General features: G+C 35.6%; 1 protein-coding gene across 1 annotated transcript in view; it reads right to left on the bottom strand.

Annotated features, from left to right (window-relative positions):
* The window catches only part of SPAG16 (sperm associated antigen 16), a 379,392-nt gene that overhangs the window by 358,355 nt on the left and 2,878 nt on the right, over positions 1-18,159 (bottom strand). The window contains exons 2-6 of the mRNA XM_063162650.1: positions 17,710-17,756; positions 17,176-17,274; positions 11,061-11,185; positions 6,654-6,791; positions 145-252 (exon numbers count right to left, since the gene is read on the bottom strand). Of these exons, the coding sequence (XP_063018720.1) occupies positions 145-252; positions 6,654-6,791; positions 11,061-11,185; positions 17,176-17,274; positions 17,710-17,756 (517 nt within the window). The remainder of the gene's footprint in view (positions 1-144; positions 253-6,653; positions 6,792-11,060; positions 11,186-17,175; positions 17,275-17,709; positions 17,757-18,159) is intronic.

Raw genomic sequence — 18,159 nt, 5'->3', positions numbered from 1 at the left:
GTCACATGGAGCTGCTGTTTAGCAGGACATACCAAAATGCAGCTAGACTCACCTCAGATTCCTTAGTGTTATCTCATTAACAGGCTACAATTCAAAACATTATATTTAATGCTACATGTATAACAACTAATATTAATTTTGTACCTTTTCAAGTCACAAACCAGCCTGTTTTTCTCCTGGAGCACTCGCTTATGATGCATTCGATGGAAGTCTCGTTCTTTCTCCATTTTTAGGAGAGCCTCTTCCACTTTACTGTGTGTAAAGACAGAAAATGCAGGGCAGCACTGTTAGTCTCCTCTTCTGAACTGCATCAAGGTATGCTGACTACATATGGAATTAATTTGCAGATCTTGGTAATACAATTTGTGCTGGAGAACATGTACTTTTGAGGTCTTTTTGCTGCCACCTGAGGCTCAAATTCATGGATACTTTTCCATTTCTCTCAGATCCTTCACACAGAATCCATTAGGATTCTTTCATTATAAATCTCAGAGTTGAGGTCAACATTATGTTAAGCACAAGGAGTCTCATGGAGATACAAAAAACAATCCTCTTGTTTAAAATCCTGTGCAAAAGCATATTGATAATACTGATAATAGACTGAAAACACTGATTTTTAAAAAATATTTACATCACATTTGTATTGTTGCCTTGCAGATTAATTTGGAGAGCCTTCTGGAAAAAATTGGGCCAAAAATGTTTTAGGCTCTCTTCAATCATGATTATAACCTGTCCCAAGGTGTTCCCTGGATGTGAGAGCAGGCAGCAAAAGGACTCTGTTTTAAAATTAATTGTAAATAAACTGATAACCTGTTATTCTCTGAGCATATTCTACACACAGCCATGGGACACCCTGAGATGCTCTGCTCCATAAACTTCAAAAGAAAATATTCTACATATATTCAGTACATCTTCTCCTTGCCTTTATTGATACGGGTTTGGCAGGAAAGATTAGCAGATGAATTGTTTAATTGCAAAGGAAGCTTGAAATTAACTTGCACTGAAATTAGATATTTGCTTCTTGCAGAAATAAAGCTCATTTCCTCTGCAAACAGAGCTGAAGAATTAGGTAAAACCAAAATGAAAACTGAATATGCCAAAATCAGAGGTCCAGGACGAAGATCCATAACTGCCAGTGCATTGTATTTAATATTTTAAAACATAAAACATTTACTAATACAAATAATTGATATTTGCTGCACATGCAAGCACTCTGTGTGTTACCTATACAAACTATGTCACAGTGACACATGTATATTTCTGTGTGAATTGGTGCTTGTAGCACAGGCTGAAGGAGCGCCCATAGTTACCCTGAGTAACCATAAATTTACTGGATCTTTTCCCTGATATTTACAGAATTCCTCTTTGATATTTCCATATTGCCCCATTCTGCCTCTAGAGGACTGACTGCAAGGAGTAAATAAGCTTTGGGCCTTTGTCTCACCCAGCCAGCCCAGAACTCAAAGGCAGAACCATAGACATCCCAAACTGTAACCTCCAGGACATTTATAATCACCTGGATAGGGAAGTATTGCTATATTTTTAAAGAAAATAACAAGTTACAGCATAGCCAAATTTGACACATGAAAGTCTTTCAAACCTCTGGCTGTAAGGAAACTGAGATGCTCAGATGTTAGGTTTTAAGAGTATTTCTATTTCACACATCAATACAACTGCGTGGTGAAATACAAAGTCTCTTCTTCCTCTTCTCCTTTGACATTCTTTCTGTGTACATTCGCTGTGACATTCTTTCTGTGTACATTCTTTCTGTTTTCAGCATATCTTCCCTTCAACTTGCCAAGTCAAGTGATATTTCCTATTTCCTTCCTTTCCAGTGAATTCATGGCAGCAGCTCTGGGTGAAAGCTGCCCTGGCACTGGAGGGCACACACATCCTGCTGCGTGCACACACACCTTGAGCTGTCAAACACAGCAACTCCAGCCCACATTAATGATTCTGCTCAGGCTTCTGCCAGCATTTGAGAGGTAAATGAATCAGTGGTCTCAGGATAGTTCTGGGAAACAACTCCTCATGACACCGTGCTCAAAATCTGACTTGCCTTAAAGTCAGAATGAAAACCCTGCCCCTTAGAGCTCAGCAGATGGTTTGTTCTGAGTACAAAAGGTGTTGCTACAGCCATAGAAAAGCCAATATCCATTTCTTTTAGGGAAGATATATGTCAAAGTCTGCAGGTCTGTCCATTTAAACTTCTCTCAAGCAAGTACTTGTGTTAAAATAGCAGCAGAGGGCAGGGTGCAACAAACCCAAGCAGGGATTTTCAGAGGCAAGTTACGAGCCCTGATCCCTCTGAATTTAAATGGGACTACATTCCCTGAGATGCTGCAAGTTGTAGCCCTAAAATTTTAATTGAAATAAAGACAGTCTTAGAAAGCATATACTTTCAGGCTTTTACTCTATCTAGTTTACATGGCACTTAGCAGCAAAGATGCACAATATTGCATATGTTATGCACCATATTTAAATGCACCATGTAATTAAACAGCTGCACTTAAATGTCACAGACAGGTTTTATGAAAAATCCTTTCCTTAGGATTTTTTCCTCCTGAGAAGCTGAGAGGCCTCAGAAACAAAATGTAAGCAATGATTATCTGCTGGAATACAAGAGGTGGGTCTGTGATTGGTCTCATGTGGTTGTTTCTAATTAATGGCCAATCACAGACCAGCTGTCCAGACTGTCTCAGTCAGTCACAAGCCTTTGTTATCATTCTTTTCTATTCTTAGCCAGCCTTCTGATTAAATCCTTTCTTCTATTCTTTTAGTGTAGTTTTAATTTAATATATATCATAAAATAATAAATCAGCCTTCTGAAACATGGAGTCAGATCCTCATCTCTTCCCTCATCCTAAGACCCCTGCGAACACCACCACATCTAAATATGGTGCATAACACAAATAGTGTGCACTTTTATTTTTTCCATGGTGTAAGTGGAAAAATGTGTGCAGGAACAGTTAGATTTTGGTACAGAAACAGGAGCTGAACTGAGAATTTTGTTGCTAATGTCACTAACCAAAATAATAAATACGACTTCCAGGATTACTTTATATATTGACCCTTCCTTTGGCTGTAATCTGGGTGTGTATTTGTGAGCATGCTTACAAAAAGGAAAGAAAGGTACCTGAAAATATTTACACTTCCTAACTGATGAACTCAACCACATACCTCAGGCAAAAGCTTGATACAACTTTGATTCCATCTACATAAGAAATTCCTAAACTTTTAAAGAACTTTTAAATATCAGAGTTCACAGTCCCCATGACCAATACAACCTTACCCTGACACATCTGTCTGACTGCACATGTTCAAATAAACAGGCAACAGACAGGGTCTGGCCAAAGGAAAACACAAAAATATTCAAAAGATTTTATATCATCAGATAGGCAGAATTTAACATGGCTATGAAACTGCAATCTATTTTCAGTTCAGAAAAATGTTACCAGAATATTAAGTGACCAGACAGCACCTGATGAATTAGAATTAACTAGTCTCATTTTTAACAGGTAACAATTTTCAGTGTTATTTACAAATTTTTCCTGCATATTGGGAGGAAAGCCCATGCTTCCATTAGGGAAATACTCAGCAGATAACAACATCCCTTGGCAAATCAAGAGGAAAAAAAGGGAGAACATTTGAGGTACCCTTTAAGTAGTGTCACATGGCAAACCAATGTAAATTCAGTTTTGCTTCCTGTCACCACAGAATGGTCATTTTTAGAAATAATTTTTCAGTAAAGATTAGAAGTGTATTTAAACCTTAAAGTAATAACTATACTAGTTTTGGAGTTAAAGGATTATGCTGATATTTATTTCTTTTAATGTATGCAGAGAGATCAAGATGCCTTCAGACATTGCACAAGCTATAAAAAATACATGCTCACCATACAGAGGAAATGAAGCTAACTGTAATTTTCTTTTTAAATAATGAAACACCACAGTGAAATCTAACCAACAGCCTGCAATCTACTCAATTTGCCCCCCTGCTTGCAAGCAATCATGAAAATACTATATTAAAATACCCAAAATACAATTACAGTTAGCTTCTAGACATTAAATGTCTTCCACCAATTGCTAAACAACATTAAAGCAGGAGGTAATTGGTTTAGAGTCATTTATCCTGGGCCCCCATATTGCCTAAGTCCCAAATAACATCTCTTTTCTGCAAGATGGCCATCAGGAGTACCAAGCTCAGAAATACCAGATGTAATTAAAAGCTTTCCTCAAAAACATTTCACAGCACTGCAGCTCTCAATCAGTGTTTTCTGAGTAATCCACAGAGTAAAATACAGGACTTTGCTTGATCACAAATCCTTGGTTTCTAACCAGTCAAATCAGCATTTTTCCTGTGCACTCAGGCATTCTGCTTTCTGAGTCATTCTCTCTGAAAACCTGAAAACCCACGTTGTCCTCCAGGTAATTTTGGCTCCAGCTGGAATATTTACCACAGCAAAGGCAGTGATTCAAGTTACTGAATGTATGAACAAGAAAAAATGCTGTTAGTAGTCACTACACTAAATGGATTTAGTACAGAGTTTATGACCAGTGTTTATCCAAAAGGCATAAAAGAACACTTTAAGAAAGAACATTTAGCCCAGTACAGCAAAAATGCTCAATTTCACACATTGCAATTATTCCAGAAGCAGTATTGGTTAAATTAATTGATTATTCAGAACAAAGTGTATGAAATGAATGTCACAAATACTAAACTTTTAACATTAGTATCAGTGAGATCTTTGAAAGTTATTTGAAATGAAAAGGCTGGAAAGTGCAGTAGTGACAGAGTACTGTTGGCACAAACCAAGTTTTACACCTGTGTCATTCCAGTAACAGCTGACAGACCATGGAAATAAAGCTCTCCCTGCCATTGGACAAAGGAGGGGTCTGGTTTCAGCAGTGTTTTCACAAAGCACATGCAGAATACCTGCAGGGTGTAACAGCAAACACCAGTGAACAGCTGTGCTCACACAGAATCTGTGTCTCAGAACTGCCCTGAATCTCAGAGCCCTCTCTGCAACACCAAACCAGTGATGTGACCCATTTGTTTGCCAGCACAGTGTTGCTACTTTAGGTTCCAACAAACAACAGAATGGGAAAAAGCAGGGCCCAGTTTCAGTTTGTAGATTGAACTTGAGTGGATTTTATCTAACAGGGAGCCTGGAGCAACCCAATATACCAGCACTTCTTTCCCTCTGCTGCTTGCACATTATCATGTCATCTTTCAGCCTTTTAACCAGACAGCTGCTGTAAAAACTTTTCTGGCACCCTATGGAGTAACAAGATATTCTTGTGGGAAAAAAATCCAAGTTCATTCAGACTGTGGTGAAATGAGTTTGAGCTTTATATTGTTAAATAATCATGCAGCAATACAACAAACCCAAGAAAACTCTTATCATGTCATAATCCACTCAGGTGATGTTGTTACAGCACATTCTGCTACATAGGAGGGGTGAAGAGGGGGAGGAAGAGAGAAAAAAGGTGGGGGAAAAAAAGGAAAATAAAGCTCTTTGAATTTACTACTGCCAAGGATAAGTTTCATGAGGGCCACATTTTGTCCTTCCTTCTTTTACTCTGCATGACTGCTTCTTACTCTCCCCCACTCATATGAGACACAATCTTTGAGTACCCATTGTCCAAAGAAGCTGCAGATTAAAAAAGGAAATGTTTTCTCTATGGGCTGTCTCCTCATGCATTATTATATTTAGACTACACAGATCTGACTTGATTGTTGCCACTGTTTATTAAACTACTTGACTGTGGCCAATTAATTCATTAATTTAAAATGTAATAAATCATTACAATCAGAAAATAATTTAATTACTATTATCAGCAGCAATGATTATTTAACATCTGAATAATTTTGGTTTTTTTCATAGAAAGGAACAACCTAAATGAAAATGAGCAACTTCAGCAATCCTGAGGAAAATCAAAGAGATGGAATTAAACTTTACAGTTCCATGTCTGGAAACCACACACTGGCAAATCTGAAGTGAGTGCATCATTAGCCCTCAGAGTGCATCCTCAATGAACACACACAAGTGCAAACACACCATTCCCCAGAAAAGGCCATGTGCCATAGGGCTCATTACTACATCTCTCCATTTTATAGGCTAAGTGTGTTACTTCTCTTGACTGAAGTACTGAAGACTTGTAGAATAAACTACTACAATGTACCCACCAGTATAATCAATGATGGTAATTTACACTGACACACCATTACCACTAGGCCCAGAGTGATAGATTTTTTGTAATTAAAAAAATGAAGAATAAATGTATAGTGATTTTTTCCCCCATGCTGAAGGTTTGTGGTAGCTGTAATTTATAGTACTGTAACACAAAATGCACATAATTTATTTTTTAGTTCTACCTATTAGGCTCTCATGATTCTCTGTAGTAATTTGTTATGATTACTGGATACTGAAAATTATTTTTGGCCTAGTAAATACAAATAAAAGAAATTAAGATTTACATTTCCAACAGAACTCAGAAAAACTTTAACTTTAATTATAAATGTCACCTAGAAGCAAAAGTCTGTGTAGCCAGCATAACAAACAGGAACTTACTATTTTTCACTAAGTACTTGGGTTTATTTTACCTGGCCATCTACTACCATATGTAAAAGTTTCAATGAAATCAACATACTTGACAGCTTGTCTGTAGTTTTCCAGATCTTTCTTCAGGCTCAGATTCTCAGTCTCCAGCTGCTCATTGCGAGTGTACACGTCGGGAACCAGCCCAGCCTCATCAGCTCTTAACTCACCTCTCTCTATCAGCTCATACCTGGCAGAAAAGAAACAGATTTAATTTCTTTTATTGCATGTTTCCATTTCCTCACTTCACTCATGTTTCCCTTCTCATGCTACCATTTACCTAAACTAGAATCATAGCAATATTTAGCATCTTAAAGCACTTAGAAATGCTTTTTGTTTCAACAGCATGATTATTGATAAATGATATTGGTGATTATTCACTTCAGATTTCAGATCTTCTGCTTATATCCAGGTGTAGGAGATAGTGTCCAGTATGATTTTTATTTCTATTTACTTCTGTTCTTTTCATACTTCCTTATTATGTGGAAACAAAAAAGTGCACAGATTCAAGGTATTTTTCACCTGAAAAGGCAAATAATGTTCATGTTGCTCCTTCTAGTGATATCCCACCCAAAACATCTTCCCAGCAGGGAAGGTGCTTGTGGGGTTATGGTGTTTGTCTGATTTAAGTTGGTTACAGCTCCAGGCAGCCTCTGGTGAGCTGATGGCATGGCTGAGGTCTCACTCTCCTGTCTGTACTGCATTCTTAGGTTTTACTGACATATCACCAAAAGATGGATAGTCCTAAAATAGGATCCTGAATGAGCAGACGGAGCTGTAGAAATTCTTGGGGTGCTACCCAGCATCCCAGGCTGCTTCAGATACTTTTAATTCTTAAATCCAAGTCAGTCTGTGCAAGTATTGAACTAAAGCAACCTTCAGCCTTCTGCATCATGGAATCAAGTGTTCTCAGGGGCTGGTAAAATAGGTAAATATTGGTAAATATAATTAATAAGGAGAGGGAAAATAAACAGGAAGGAATTAAGACATATCCCTAGGTGAGCTCTGTGTTCCATGTTGAAGATGGCTCAGAATAATTCATCCCTATTATCTGCAGCTAGAGTCCTCAAGAAAAAACCCCAAAACAACAATGTATTTATCTCACATGTATTTGAGCATGTGAGATAAAAAGGACAGTGAGTATATACAAATGCTATTTGAACAAGAATATTTGTTCCTGCTTTTTATTTAAGCCATTTAGAAGAAAGGGAGAAAAGAATTGTTTTAATGTGAAGTACTGTGTTATGTGTCCTGACTCTTATGAACAATACACATTTTAGAATGAAAAGTAGAATTTAACAGTATGGTGGGGTAGTGAATTCACTGCTGTAAATTCTTAATGATGGAAGATGTTCTGGGTGGGACATCACTAGAAGGAGCAACATGAACATTATTTGCCTTTTCAGGTGAAAAATATCTTGAATCTGTTCACTTTTTTGTTTCCAAGTAATAAGGAAGTATGAAAAGAACAGAAATAAGTAGAAATAAAAGCATACTGAACACTATCTCCTACACCTGGATATAAGCAGCAGATCTGAAATCTGAAGACAGTAATCCCCAATATCATTCATCAATAATCATGCTGCTGAAACAAAAAGCATTTCTAAAAAAAAAAAAGCAAACTTTACTTAACATCCTCCAAAAAAATTAAAGTGAATGTAACTATCTCTGTCCAAATGACTTCCTACAGTCAGCTACATATTGGCATTCTGAGGATGCTTCTTGGAATGCTCATCCCTCTGAATTAAGCTGTCACATTCACCACCAGTAGATGAAAAGTTTTCGAAAAATTAATCTGAATATGTCCACAGTAAAATTCATTCTATCATCACTTTATTTTCTTAAGTAAATTAATGTAGGAACAGGCTTTAACACTAAGAAAGAAGCTTGAGGGTTTTTTTCTTTCCATCACACAGTGACTGATGCACAGGTACAATTCCTATCAGAAATACTGCAGATAAGGGCAGCCTCATGGCAGAAATTCACAACTCTAGCTAGAGCTGTATCCTTCTCTTGCTGGAAATATTTCTCCACTGAATGCCCTAACTACACTTCATGAAAATTACCAAGTATCTGCACAGACTCATCAAACATGGATAATTGATGCACCTCAACTCCAGCAGAGCTCAAAATTCTGACAGACAATTTACATGAAACACAATTAATACCAATAAATTCACTGTAAGAACGGGACTGAAAGTGAATGTTTTTGTGCATGTAGCAGAAATGGAAAACCACCCACCAAATAGCACTGAGAAATCTCATTATCTTTCATCAGCCTGGTCCTGGAAATCTCACAGACCTCCTCCATACTGAGCTGACTGCCAAACAGCTGCTCTTCCACTTCTTTCATTGCACATGGAAATTAAATTAGTTCCATGCACACACAGATATTTTACTAAGCTTTTCAGAGCTACTGAGTTATAATTCTTACATCACTATTAAAAATTAACCAAGAATCTGGAAACCTGAGGAACAGATGGTTAACTGTGATTCTGCCATCAAAGCTCAGTGCAGACTGACTGAAAATAAAACATTATTACTGTATACTTTACATTATAATTCCTAGAACTTGGATTTCAAAGGAATCAAGCTGCACAGAGGCTCTGCAATGAACTGATTGCTCAGGATGACCTGGGCTCTCAGGATTAGGAGGGAGAGATTGGCAGATGCAGGAATTCACAGCTGATCTGCCTCTGCACTTCATACTTAAAAGCTGTCAATCCAGTATTTTCAATAAGCAACACAAGTCTTGTATAACAAAATAATGGAAAATTAGATAGTCAAAAAATAATTTAGCTGTAAAGTTCCTTAAAGTGTAATGGCAATAAAATGTCTATGTGCAAAACAGCCTACATAATTAAAAAAAAAAATCACAATACAACTGTTATAAAATAATTTGTTACTTCATTGAAAATAAGAGTTTTGGCATAAAATAAACCATAATCAAATCATGCCATTTTATACAGCTGGGTAGAGTTATGCTGTTTTCCCAAACCCCAAAATAAACACAGACAATTTGGTCCAATTTAAATGACCTTTAGATCTCAGACAGACAATCATTTCAAAGGCAGCCTTTTGATAAATTTTCTCTACGTTAATTAATTTCTCATTTTAAATTCCATTAGTACTTGATCACCACAGCATGAGAGCAAGAGTGTCATCCCAATACATAATGAGGAACCTGAGTACACTAATCTGCTCTCACTTTCATTAATATTGTAAATTATCCATTTCAAACCAACATGAAACATTTTGAAATAAGGTATTAATGCAGCAAGTCTCTATACAGTAAGATTAGATACTGACATGCTGAGCTCATTTGTAAAGCTACTGAAATTAAAAGTATTACTTCTAGAGGAAAAATATATGTACAGCTAAGAATTTACAAGATAGGGGCCTGTTAAATCCTGCACTTTCTGTTAAAAAGCTATTTGAATTTTGCCATTGATATAAACTCGGACTCTAAGTGCTTCAAAGAAAGCTGTAAGCTTCATAAAAAGGTCACTATTTATATCTGCCTAGTATTAATTATCTTTTAGCATAAAAACTATTCGAATTCAAACTTGATATCAGTACTCATATCAGTTCTTTCGTTGAGAAAGAAAACAGGAGTATCATGTTCCTTCTCCAAGGAATCATTTAAGTCCATCTTTATGCTATCAAAAAGCAAATCATTATTAATTCTAAAGGCAATGCTTGATTGATGAGTAAGACCAGAGCTTTGCAAATTCCAGAGCACAGATTCCACACCTGAGAATATTTCTAAGAAAATTTACAAGCTTCAATGCTTTTGTATGAAAAAATAAGATGTTTCTAACTCTTTTCTAGTTTTCAAATTACATAATTTCAAGAGACTTTACTTAAAAAATAACCCTCTGAACTTCTCATGTTTGAAACTGAGAACAAGGTTAATCAAAGAGAGGTGTTTGCAGAATTTCTCCAGCATAACCTGGTGGTTCAAAGCAAGTCTGTAACTTCATGTTACTCCAAAGTAATGCAGCTCTCCTCCAAAGCTTTGCAGCATTCCTGACATGTAATTTTTAATCAAGAGTAAAAAAATTATACATCCTGCAGGATGTATGAAGAGAGTGGTGTATTTAAACAAAGTTGCACCTTTAAACTTGTGTATAAAGTATGGACAAAATCCCTGCAATCTACAAAAGCTCAAGAGTTTATTATTCTTCTTATTATTGTATAAACTAAATCTTAAAAAATAAAAAAATCATATTTGTTAATTGCTGTACCAAGAATTAGCAATTAATAAATATTATGATTATTCTACTTAAACCAGGGTTCTTCATTCTCACCAGGAATACATTTGTTTTTTAAAATACTACATTTTTAAGAATGACTTGTACTCAGGAGAGTTTTCTGAAAAAATGTCCTGAAATACCAAAAATATTTGAATCCTGACCCTCTAATTCCCAAAGCAACACGGACATTTAAATTATTTTACCATTCAGTCTGAAAGCAGTCAAGGGTTCTAGACATTCCCAATCTGACCAGAAAATTGCAGAAGTCATCCATTGCTTGAGGTATGTCTGATATCAATTTCTCAGAATTCAGAACCGACAGAAATTCCTGAAATTAAATTTTGACAACTGTTAAACTTAAAAGAGAAGTGTCATGATCATACTTTCTGGTTTTGAAGTTATCTGAAGTCACAGATTTACTGGAGTACGACTTGAATGTTCTCCTTGTCTTTACAGATCAGAACTGTAATCAGTGATCCTTCTAATGGCATGGTTTGTGAAAGGTTATAAAGAAATAATTCAAACACCCCTTATTTAAGCAGGTATTCCAAACCTGACACCATCTGGCAGAGCCTTGAAAGTATTAAAACTGATCTTTTGTCCCTGACCAGAGGAAAAGGCAGTCCTTATGAAGAATGTAGCTGTCCAAGGTGCCAGCAGAACAGCTTGTATGCTTTTTGTAATGGTGCATGCAATGGAGGGACAGACAGAACTTCATTTCCATCCCCTGATCCCTTAGGAATAATCACAAAGATTAGGGGACCTTCCTCTCAGCATGCACTGCAGGAAGCTGCCAGACAGCACTGCTGCAAGTGTTAGCAGAAGGTACACCAGGGCTTCATGTGCAGCTCCCCAGTGCCACCCAGACAGACAGACAGACAGCTCTGCAGACAGGGTCAGCTCGTGGGGCAAGCACATGGCCAAAAGCACAACCAACACAGAGCAGAGCAGTCCTGCTACAGAGAAAAATAGAAAAAAAACCTTTCACAGCTTTCTGATGTGATGCAAATCTCCTCCCTTCACCCAACCCCACTCAGCACACAGCCTAGGAGAACTCAACATGCAAGGAGGTATGGAAAAAAAGGAAAATGTGACCCATTTGAGACTACTCTCCCACAAAAAGCATTTAAAGGCAATGAGATGAGACTGCCACAACTCAGCAGCCAAAGAGGTGGCCTTATTTCACTCAGATATCAAATGGATTGCAGTGATTTGACATTGCTAAATATGAGGGTCTTGGCTTTTGGGAACTCCACATGGGCACAGTGCCAAAATGGAGCTCAGCACACAGCTTAGTGTTTCTCTCCCATAGAGAATTCAACATGCAAGGAGGTAAGCAAAATAAGGAATTACAACCCAGTCTGACACTATCCTCCACAAAAAACATTTAAAGACAATATGAGAGAGACTACCACAACTCAGCAGATAAAGAGGTGGCCTTATTTCACTCAGATATCAAATGGATTGCAGTGATTTGACATTCCTAAATATGAGGGTCTTGGCTTTTGGGAACTCCACATGGGCACAGTGCCAAAATGGAGCTGCTCCACAATGTATGACAAGCTACTGCACTGCACATGCTTCCTGGTGAGAGATTATAAAAAATATCACAAAACTGAGAAAACCCCACTGAGAGATTTATCAAGAGATGCTAAAGGCCATGACTGCAAATCATTTCCTCCACCATTTATAAAAGAATCTGTAAGGCCAGGCATTTCTGATAACTCCATTCATTTATGGCTTATTCATGCCCTTAGTGGCAGCTCTCTCACCACGAGTGCATAAATTACCTGGAGATAAAGGCATTTCTCTTGATAAAATAAAAACACTGGAAAAATCTCTTGGCTATTTTGTATAACAGAGAAAATGTTGTCTTCAATCCAACCTACCCACCTACCATAACCCAAAAAGACTGTACATCTCTGATGGAGGCCTCATGACTAGTACAATATGCCAAGTGCAATGTAACATTTAGTATATTTTCATTACTAGAGCTCCAGTACATCAGGCAGGTCTAGTTTTTAATTGTGGCAATACAAGAAGCAAAGAGTACATGGGCAGACATGCAGCTGCATCCCTTGGCTTGCTTCTTTCTTCACTCCAAGTGAGGCAAATGTGCAATATTGTTGCTTGCAGTTTTCCAAACACATCTATAAAGGCAGGCTTTGGAAGAAGTGACACAGCTTGATTCCCTTAAGAAATGGAAATTTGATAGGAATTCATTTCATCCATGCAGAAGAGAATTTATTAGTGAGATCCCAGCACTGAGCACCATGGATGCAAAGCTCAAGCAGGGAACAATACAGGGAGAAATTAATCCAGTCTAACAGGCACAGAATCACAACAGGACCTCAGGAAACCAGAACTGAATTTCCAGCACTTTCCCAGACTTTGGAAGTGATATCAAGCCAAACACTTGCTTCAGTTTCACTGTAATCTGTTGGCTGACTACCAACAGAAGAGCATAATGAGAATTTTACTGTATATATTTGCTTGTTTGGAAATGAGGAAAATACAATCAATTAACATCATGCAGACAGACATCCTATAGCAGTTGTATGAACAAAACCATCTTATTAAAAGAGCCTGACCATGGAGTCAAAATAAATTACATATTTGAGTTGTTAAGTATTTCTTTGTGTTAATTAAAATATTTAAAAAATTGTGGGTGTAAAGATATTTACTATGACCAATGAAATAAATTAATTTCTAAGAGCTTAACTTTAGGAACTTCCACAGCACTTCTAAGAATTTCCATCCATTGAAGAAATACAGCCACCAAATAAATTTATAAATTCTCTGGAAAACAAGGTAAGATGTTCTCAAAAAGGTACTAAATTTAAGAAGAATATGAAAAGGGAATTCAAGGATTTTAACATGTTCAAACAAACTGAAAATCAAGCATATATAAATTGCAACATTAATGAATGTCAATGCTACTTCACATTATCATTGTAGGTATTAGGACAAAAAACTTGGAAGGAAAGTCTAAAAGCTGTAACTACTGAAGAAAGTTTTTCAGCCAGCTTTCATTTCTGTGTGGCTTTCCAGAAGTTTGGCCTCCTTTTCCTACAGTCCTATCAGCTGGATATTTTCTTTTATATGCAGAATATTTTTTGTATGTGTGGAAAAATAATTTATATTACTTTAAAATGTCTCAAAAAAAAAAAAAGAAAATACAAAAAAAGAAGTGCTTAAGGACAAATGATGTTACTCAGCTTAGAAACTCTGGATAGTTTTAGTGCCTGCAATTGGAAAATATCCAATTTTTAATATTTTTGGATGATCACTGATCTGTGCACCTAACACTGAACTTTAATATGGGATTACATACACAAGTAAAAAACAAGTTAAGCAGTAAATACATACAAGCACTTAAAACAAACATCCAGGTTATGGTTATCACAAAATTTATTTTAGCAAAAATTACAAATTATTAAAAATAGGCCAATTATTTATCATGTAAAGAAGACAGCCTTCTACTTTGCTTCCCAGCTCAGAGTTGGGATGTTGAGTCAATATTAATTCACAGCAAACAGTGCTGCTAACTTGGGTCACCAGAAGTGCTTGGCTTTTCCAGGGAATTAATATCAAACCATCGAGTCAGTGAGCCTCACAAAATGTACAGTAAATCATTATGAAAGCTGTCAGGGAACTAGCCAGTGTATTAGAACATTTCTCTACTCATGTCTTTCTGTCCAAAGGCTGAAAACATTACTTCGGTTTCAAAATTATGAAAAAAATGAAGCCTACAAACAAAAAATCAAGCAGGAAGAAGGCAGACAACTCTTAGCATAAGCTTAAAATCAAAGAGAATTTAAGTTTAAGCACAAATTATCTGCTGGTTTTAAGGAAAAGTAAAAGTTTCTTCAGTTTGATTAACTGGGATAGACATTAACATACTGTTCCTAGCACTCCAAGTTCAACAAATCAATGAAGAGGTAAAAGAATATTTAAATACAGCAGTGTGAAAAGATCAATAGGTTAAAAATGTTCTCTCTTTTTTCACTTCCTATTTTAACATAACTCACACAGTAAAACAATCATAACCTCAGCTGTCTCTAAGGGACAAGAAGAACTTCTAATACTTCCTTAGCATTAAGCATTTGCCATCTCAAACACTTCTGCAATCTTTCCCTTAATTTTCATATTCAGGCATATTCAGTTTTAATACACATAAAACTCTGTTATTTTCATTTTCCACTCAGAGTTTGAGCTAAAGTACAGAATTGATCTGTTGATTAGCACAAGTGCTAAAGAAAACACACATTTTCCCTCCATTTTGAGTTTAGGTATAATTCACTTAATTTCATCTTTTCACTATTAATTATTTACTTTTGCAAAACAAAGACTATGACTTTGTGAGGCTACAAAATAGGGGTGGTATTGGAAACACAGCAGGGAAAACCACTTTTCCATTAGATTGTTAAAAACAAGTAAATTCAGGTAGATCTTATTTTGAAAAATGCAATACAACAATCCCATTGTGTAACTCTGAACTATTACATAACTGCTTTGAAATCAAACTGTAAATGTAAGGAATGTCAAAACTAATGGTGTGGAATGATTGATAATTTCATTAATATTTGGATTCAACATAATATAACAGTCCATTCTTTATTTTCAATATATTAATAATCTCTTCTAGCAAACAGTTGAAGCACAACCTTTTGTTTCTTTTCTGTGCCAGGGATCACATTCTCATTTAATCTGCTCAGAAAAAGAACAAACTTTAAAATACTGATGTAGTACAATAATATTAATATATTTTAAATAGCTAAAGATTTGGCTACATGTACTTGAAATATCAGGTTGTTTACAGAACAGAAAATGAACACAAGTGAAAGATTGCTGAAACCCAGGAAATGTAAGTTGTCTTTTCCACTATGGCATATGTTTACTCCTGTAAGCTTGTAAGAAACTACGAGACAATCTTTCCCACACAAACATTTCATGATTACTATGAACTGTGTGTAAATTTCATGATTACTATAAACATCTGTGTGTAAATTTCATTATTACTATAAACATCTGTGTGTAAATTTCATTATTACTATAAACTGTCTGTGTGTAAATTTCATGATTACTATGAACTGTCTGTGTGTAAATTTCATGATTACTATGAACATCTGTGTGTAAATTTCATGATTACTATGAACTGTCTGTGTGTAAATTTCATGATTACTATAAACATCTGTGTGTAAATTTCATGATTACTATAAACTGTCTGTGTGTAAATTTCATGATTACTGTGAACTGTGTGTAAATTTCATTATTACTATGAACTGTCTGTGTATAAATTTCATGATTACTATAAACTGTCTGTGTGTAAATTTCATGATTACTATAAACATCTGTGTGTAAATTTCATGATTACTATAAACTGTGTGTAAATTTCATGATTACTACAAACATCTGTGTGTAAATTTCATTATTACTATAAACTGTCTGTGTGTAAATTTCATGATTACTATGAACTGTCTGTGTGTAAATTTCATGAGTACTATGAGCTGTCTGTGTGTAAATTTCATGAGTACTATAAACTGTGTGTAAATTTCATGATTACTATGAACTATCTGTGTGTAAATTTCATGATTACTACAAACATCTGTGTGTAAATTTCATGATTACTATAAACTGTGTGTAAATTTCATGATTACTACAAACATCTGTGTGTAAATTTCATTATTACTATAAACTGTCTGTGTGTAAATTTCATGATTACTATGAACTGTCTGTGTGTAAATTTCATGAGTACTATGAACTGTCTGTGTGTAAATTTCATGAGTACTATAAACATCTGTGTGTAAATTTCATGATTACTCTGAACTGTCTGTGTGTAAATTTCCTGATTACTATGAACTGTCTGTATGTAAATTTCATGATTACTATGAACTGTCTGTGTGTAAATTTCATGATTACTATAAACATCTGTGTGTAAATTTCATGATTACTATAAATTGTCTGTGTGTAAATTTCATGATTACTATAAACTGTGTGTAAATTTCATGATTACTATGAACTGTCTGTGTGTAAATTTCATGATTACTATAAACTGTCTGTGTGTAAATTTCATGATTACTATAAACATCTGTGTGTAAATTTCATGATTACTATGAACTATCTGTGTGTAAATTTCATTATTACTATGAACTACCTGTGTGTAAACTTCATGATTACTATAAACTGTGTGTAAATTTCATGATTACTATAAACATGTGTGTAAATTTCATGATTACTATAAACATCTGTGTGTAAATTTCCAGCCACTAATGTTAACTGAATTAGAGACTCTTAGATTGTTGAGGAAGCTCTTACCATAAGTTTGGCATCTTCAGCCTGCTCTTCAATAGTCTGCAAAGCTTTGGACAGATCCTCATCATCTTCAGGAAGACTGAGGTCATCATCTGCTGAGACCTAAATGAAATGATGTAGAGTTTTGGTATCAACACATTTTATACAGCTTTTTTCACACTAAAACTGCTCCCACTCCCATTACAACTGCTGAAAATAATCCCCTCCTCATTAAAACACCATTTTTCTATATGTAAATAGAAATCCTATTACTGAAATATTTTTACAAATAAGCTAAAATATCTAAAGACATGTTTGATCTAAATAGAAATTCTTATATCTTTAAAAAAGTATTTATTGTTCAAATAAAGGTAATACACAACAATTCAACTAACACTGAATCTTCTCTTGAAAAACAGATATGCACTCTTTCATCACTTTATAAAAGGAGATTTGTGTAATTTCTCCCAGGATGTCTACATGACTGATGAAGTAAAAAGAACGAAATATGAACACTCTACCAAAATATATCAGAATATTATCAGTTTAGTAAGTTACCTCTTCATATTGATAATCATCTTTGGAGTCATCTGTTATGGTAATCTCTGCAGGTGTAGTTAAGTCTAGAACAGCTGGTGCACGTGAGGAGTTCCAATTTAAATTTAAAAAAAAAAAATCATAAAATAACCATCTATAAATCTGCTATCACCACCCCCACCCTTTTCTTCTCAACACAAGACTTTCAACTTCCAAGGTTTCCTCCAGCCTCAAGGTGAGCAAGCCCAGTTCTGTGCACAGAGACAGAATTTAGGTTTGAGTTTTCACAGCAGGTTTGAACACCATTAAACATTGACTCATCACATCTCAGAAGCCAAGCACTATTCCAAAATAAAACAGCAGCTCAATTGTGCTCTCAGCCCATCATCAGTTTTGAGAGGGGTCTTTTTGCACCACAATTTCCACAGCCTTCTAAGCAGAAATAGCTTCATGCTCTCAGAAAATACCATT

This window comes from Melospiza melodia, chromosome 8, assembly GCF_035770615.1.
Source record: "Melospiza melodia melodia isolate bMelMel2 chromosome 8, bMelMel2.pri, whole genome shotgun sequence".
NCBI classification, from domain to species: domain Eukaryota; kingdom Metazoa; phylum Chordata; class Aves; order Passeriformes; family Passerellidae; genus Melospiza; species Melospiza melodia.
Note: the sequence above shows the minus strand (reverse complement) of the source record. Positions and strands in the feature narration are given on the sequence as shown.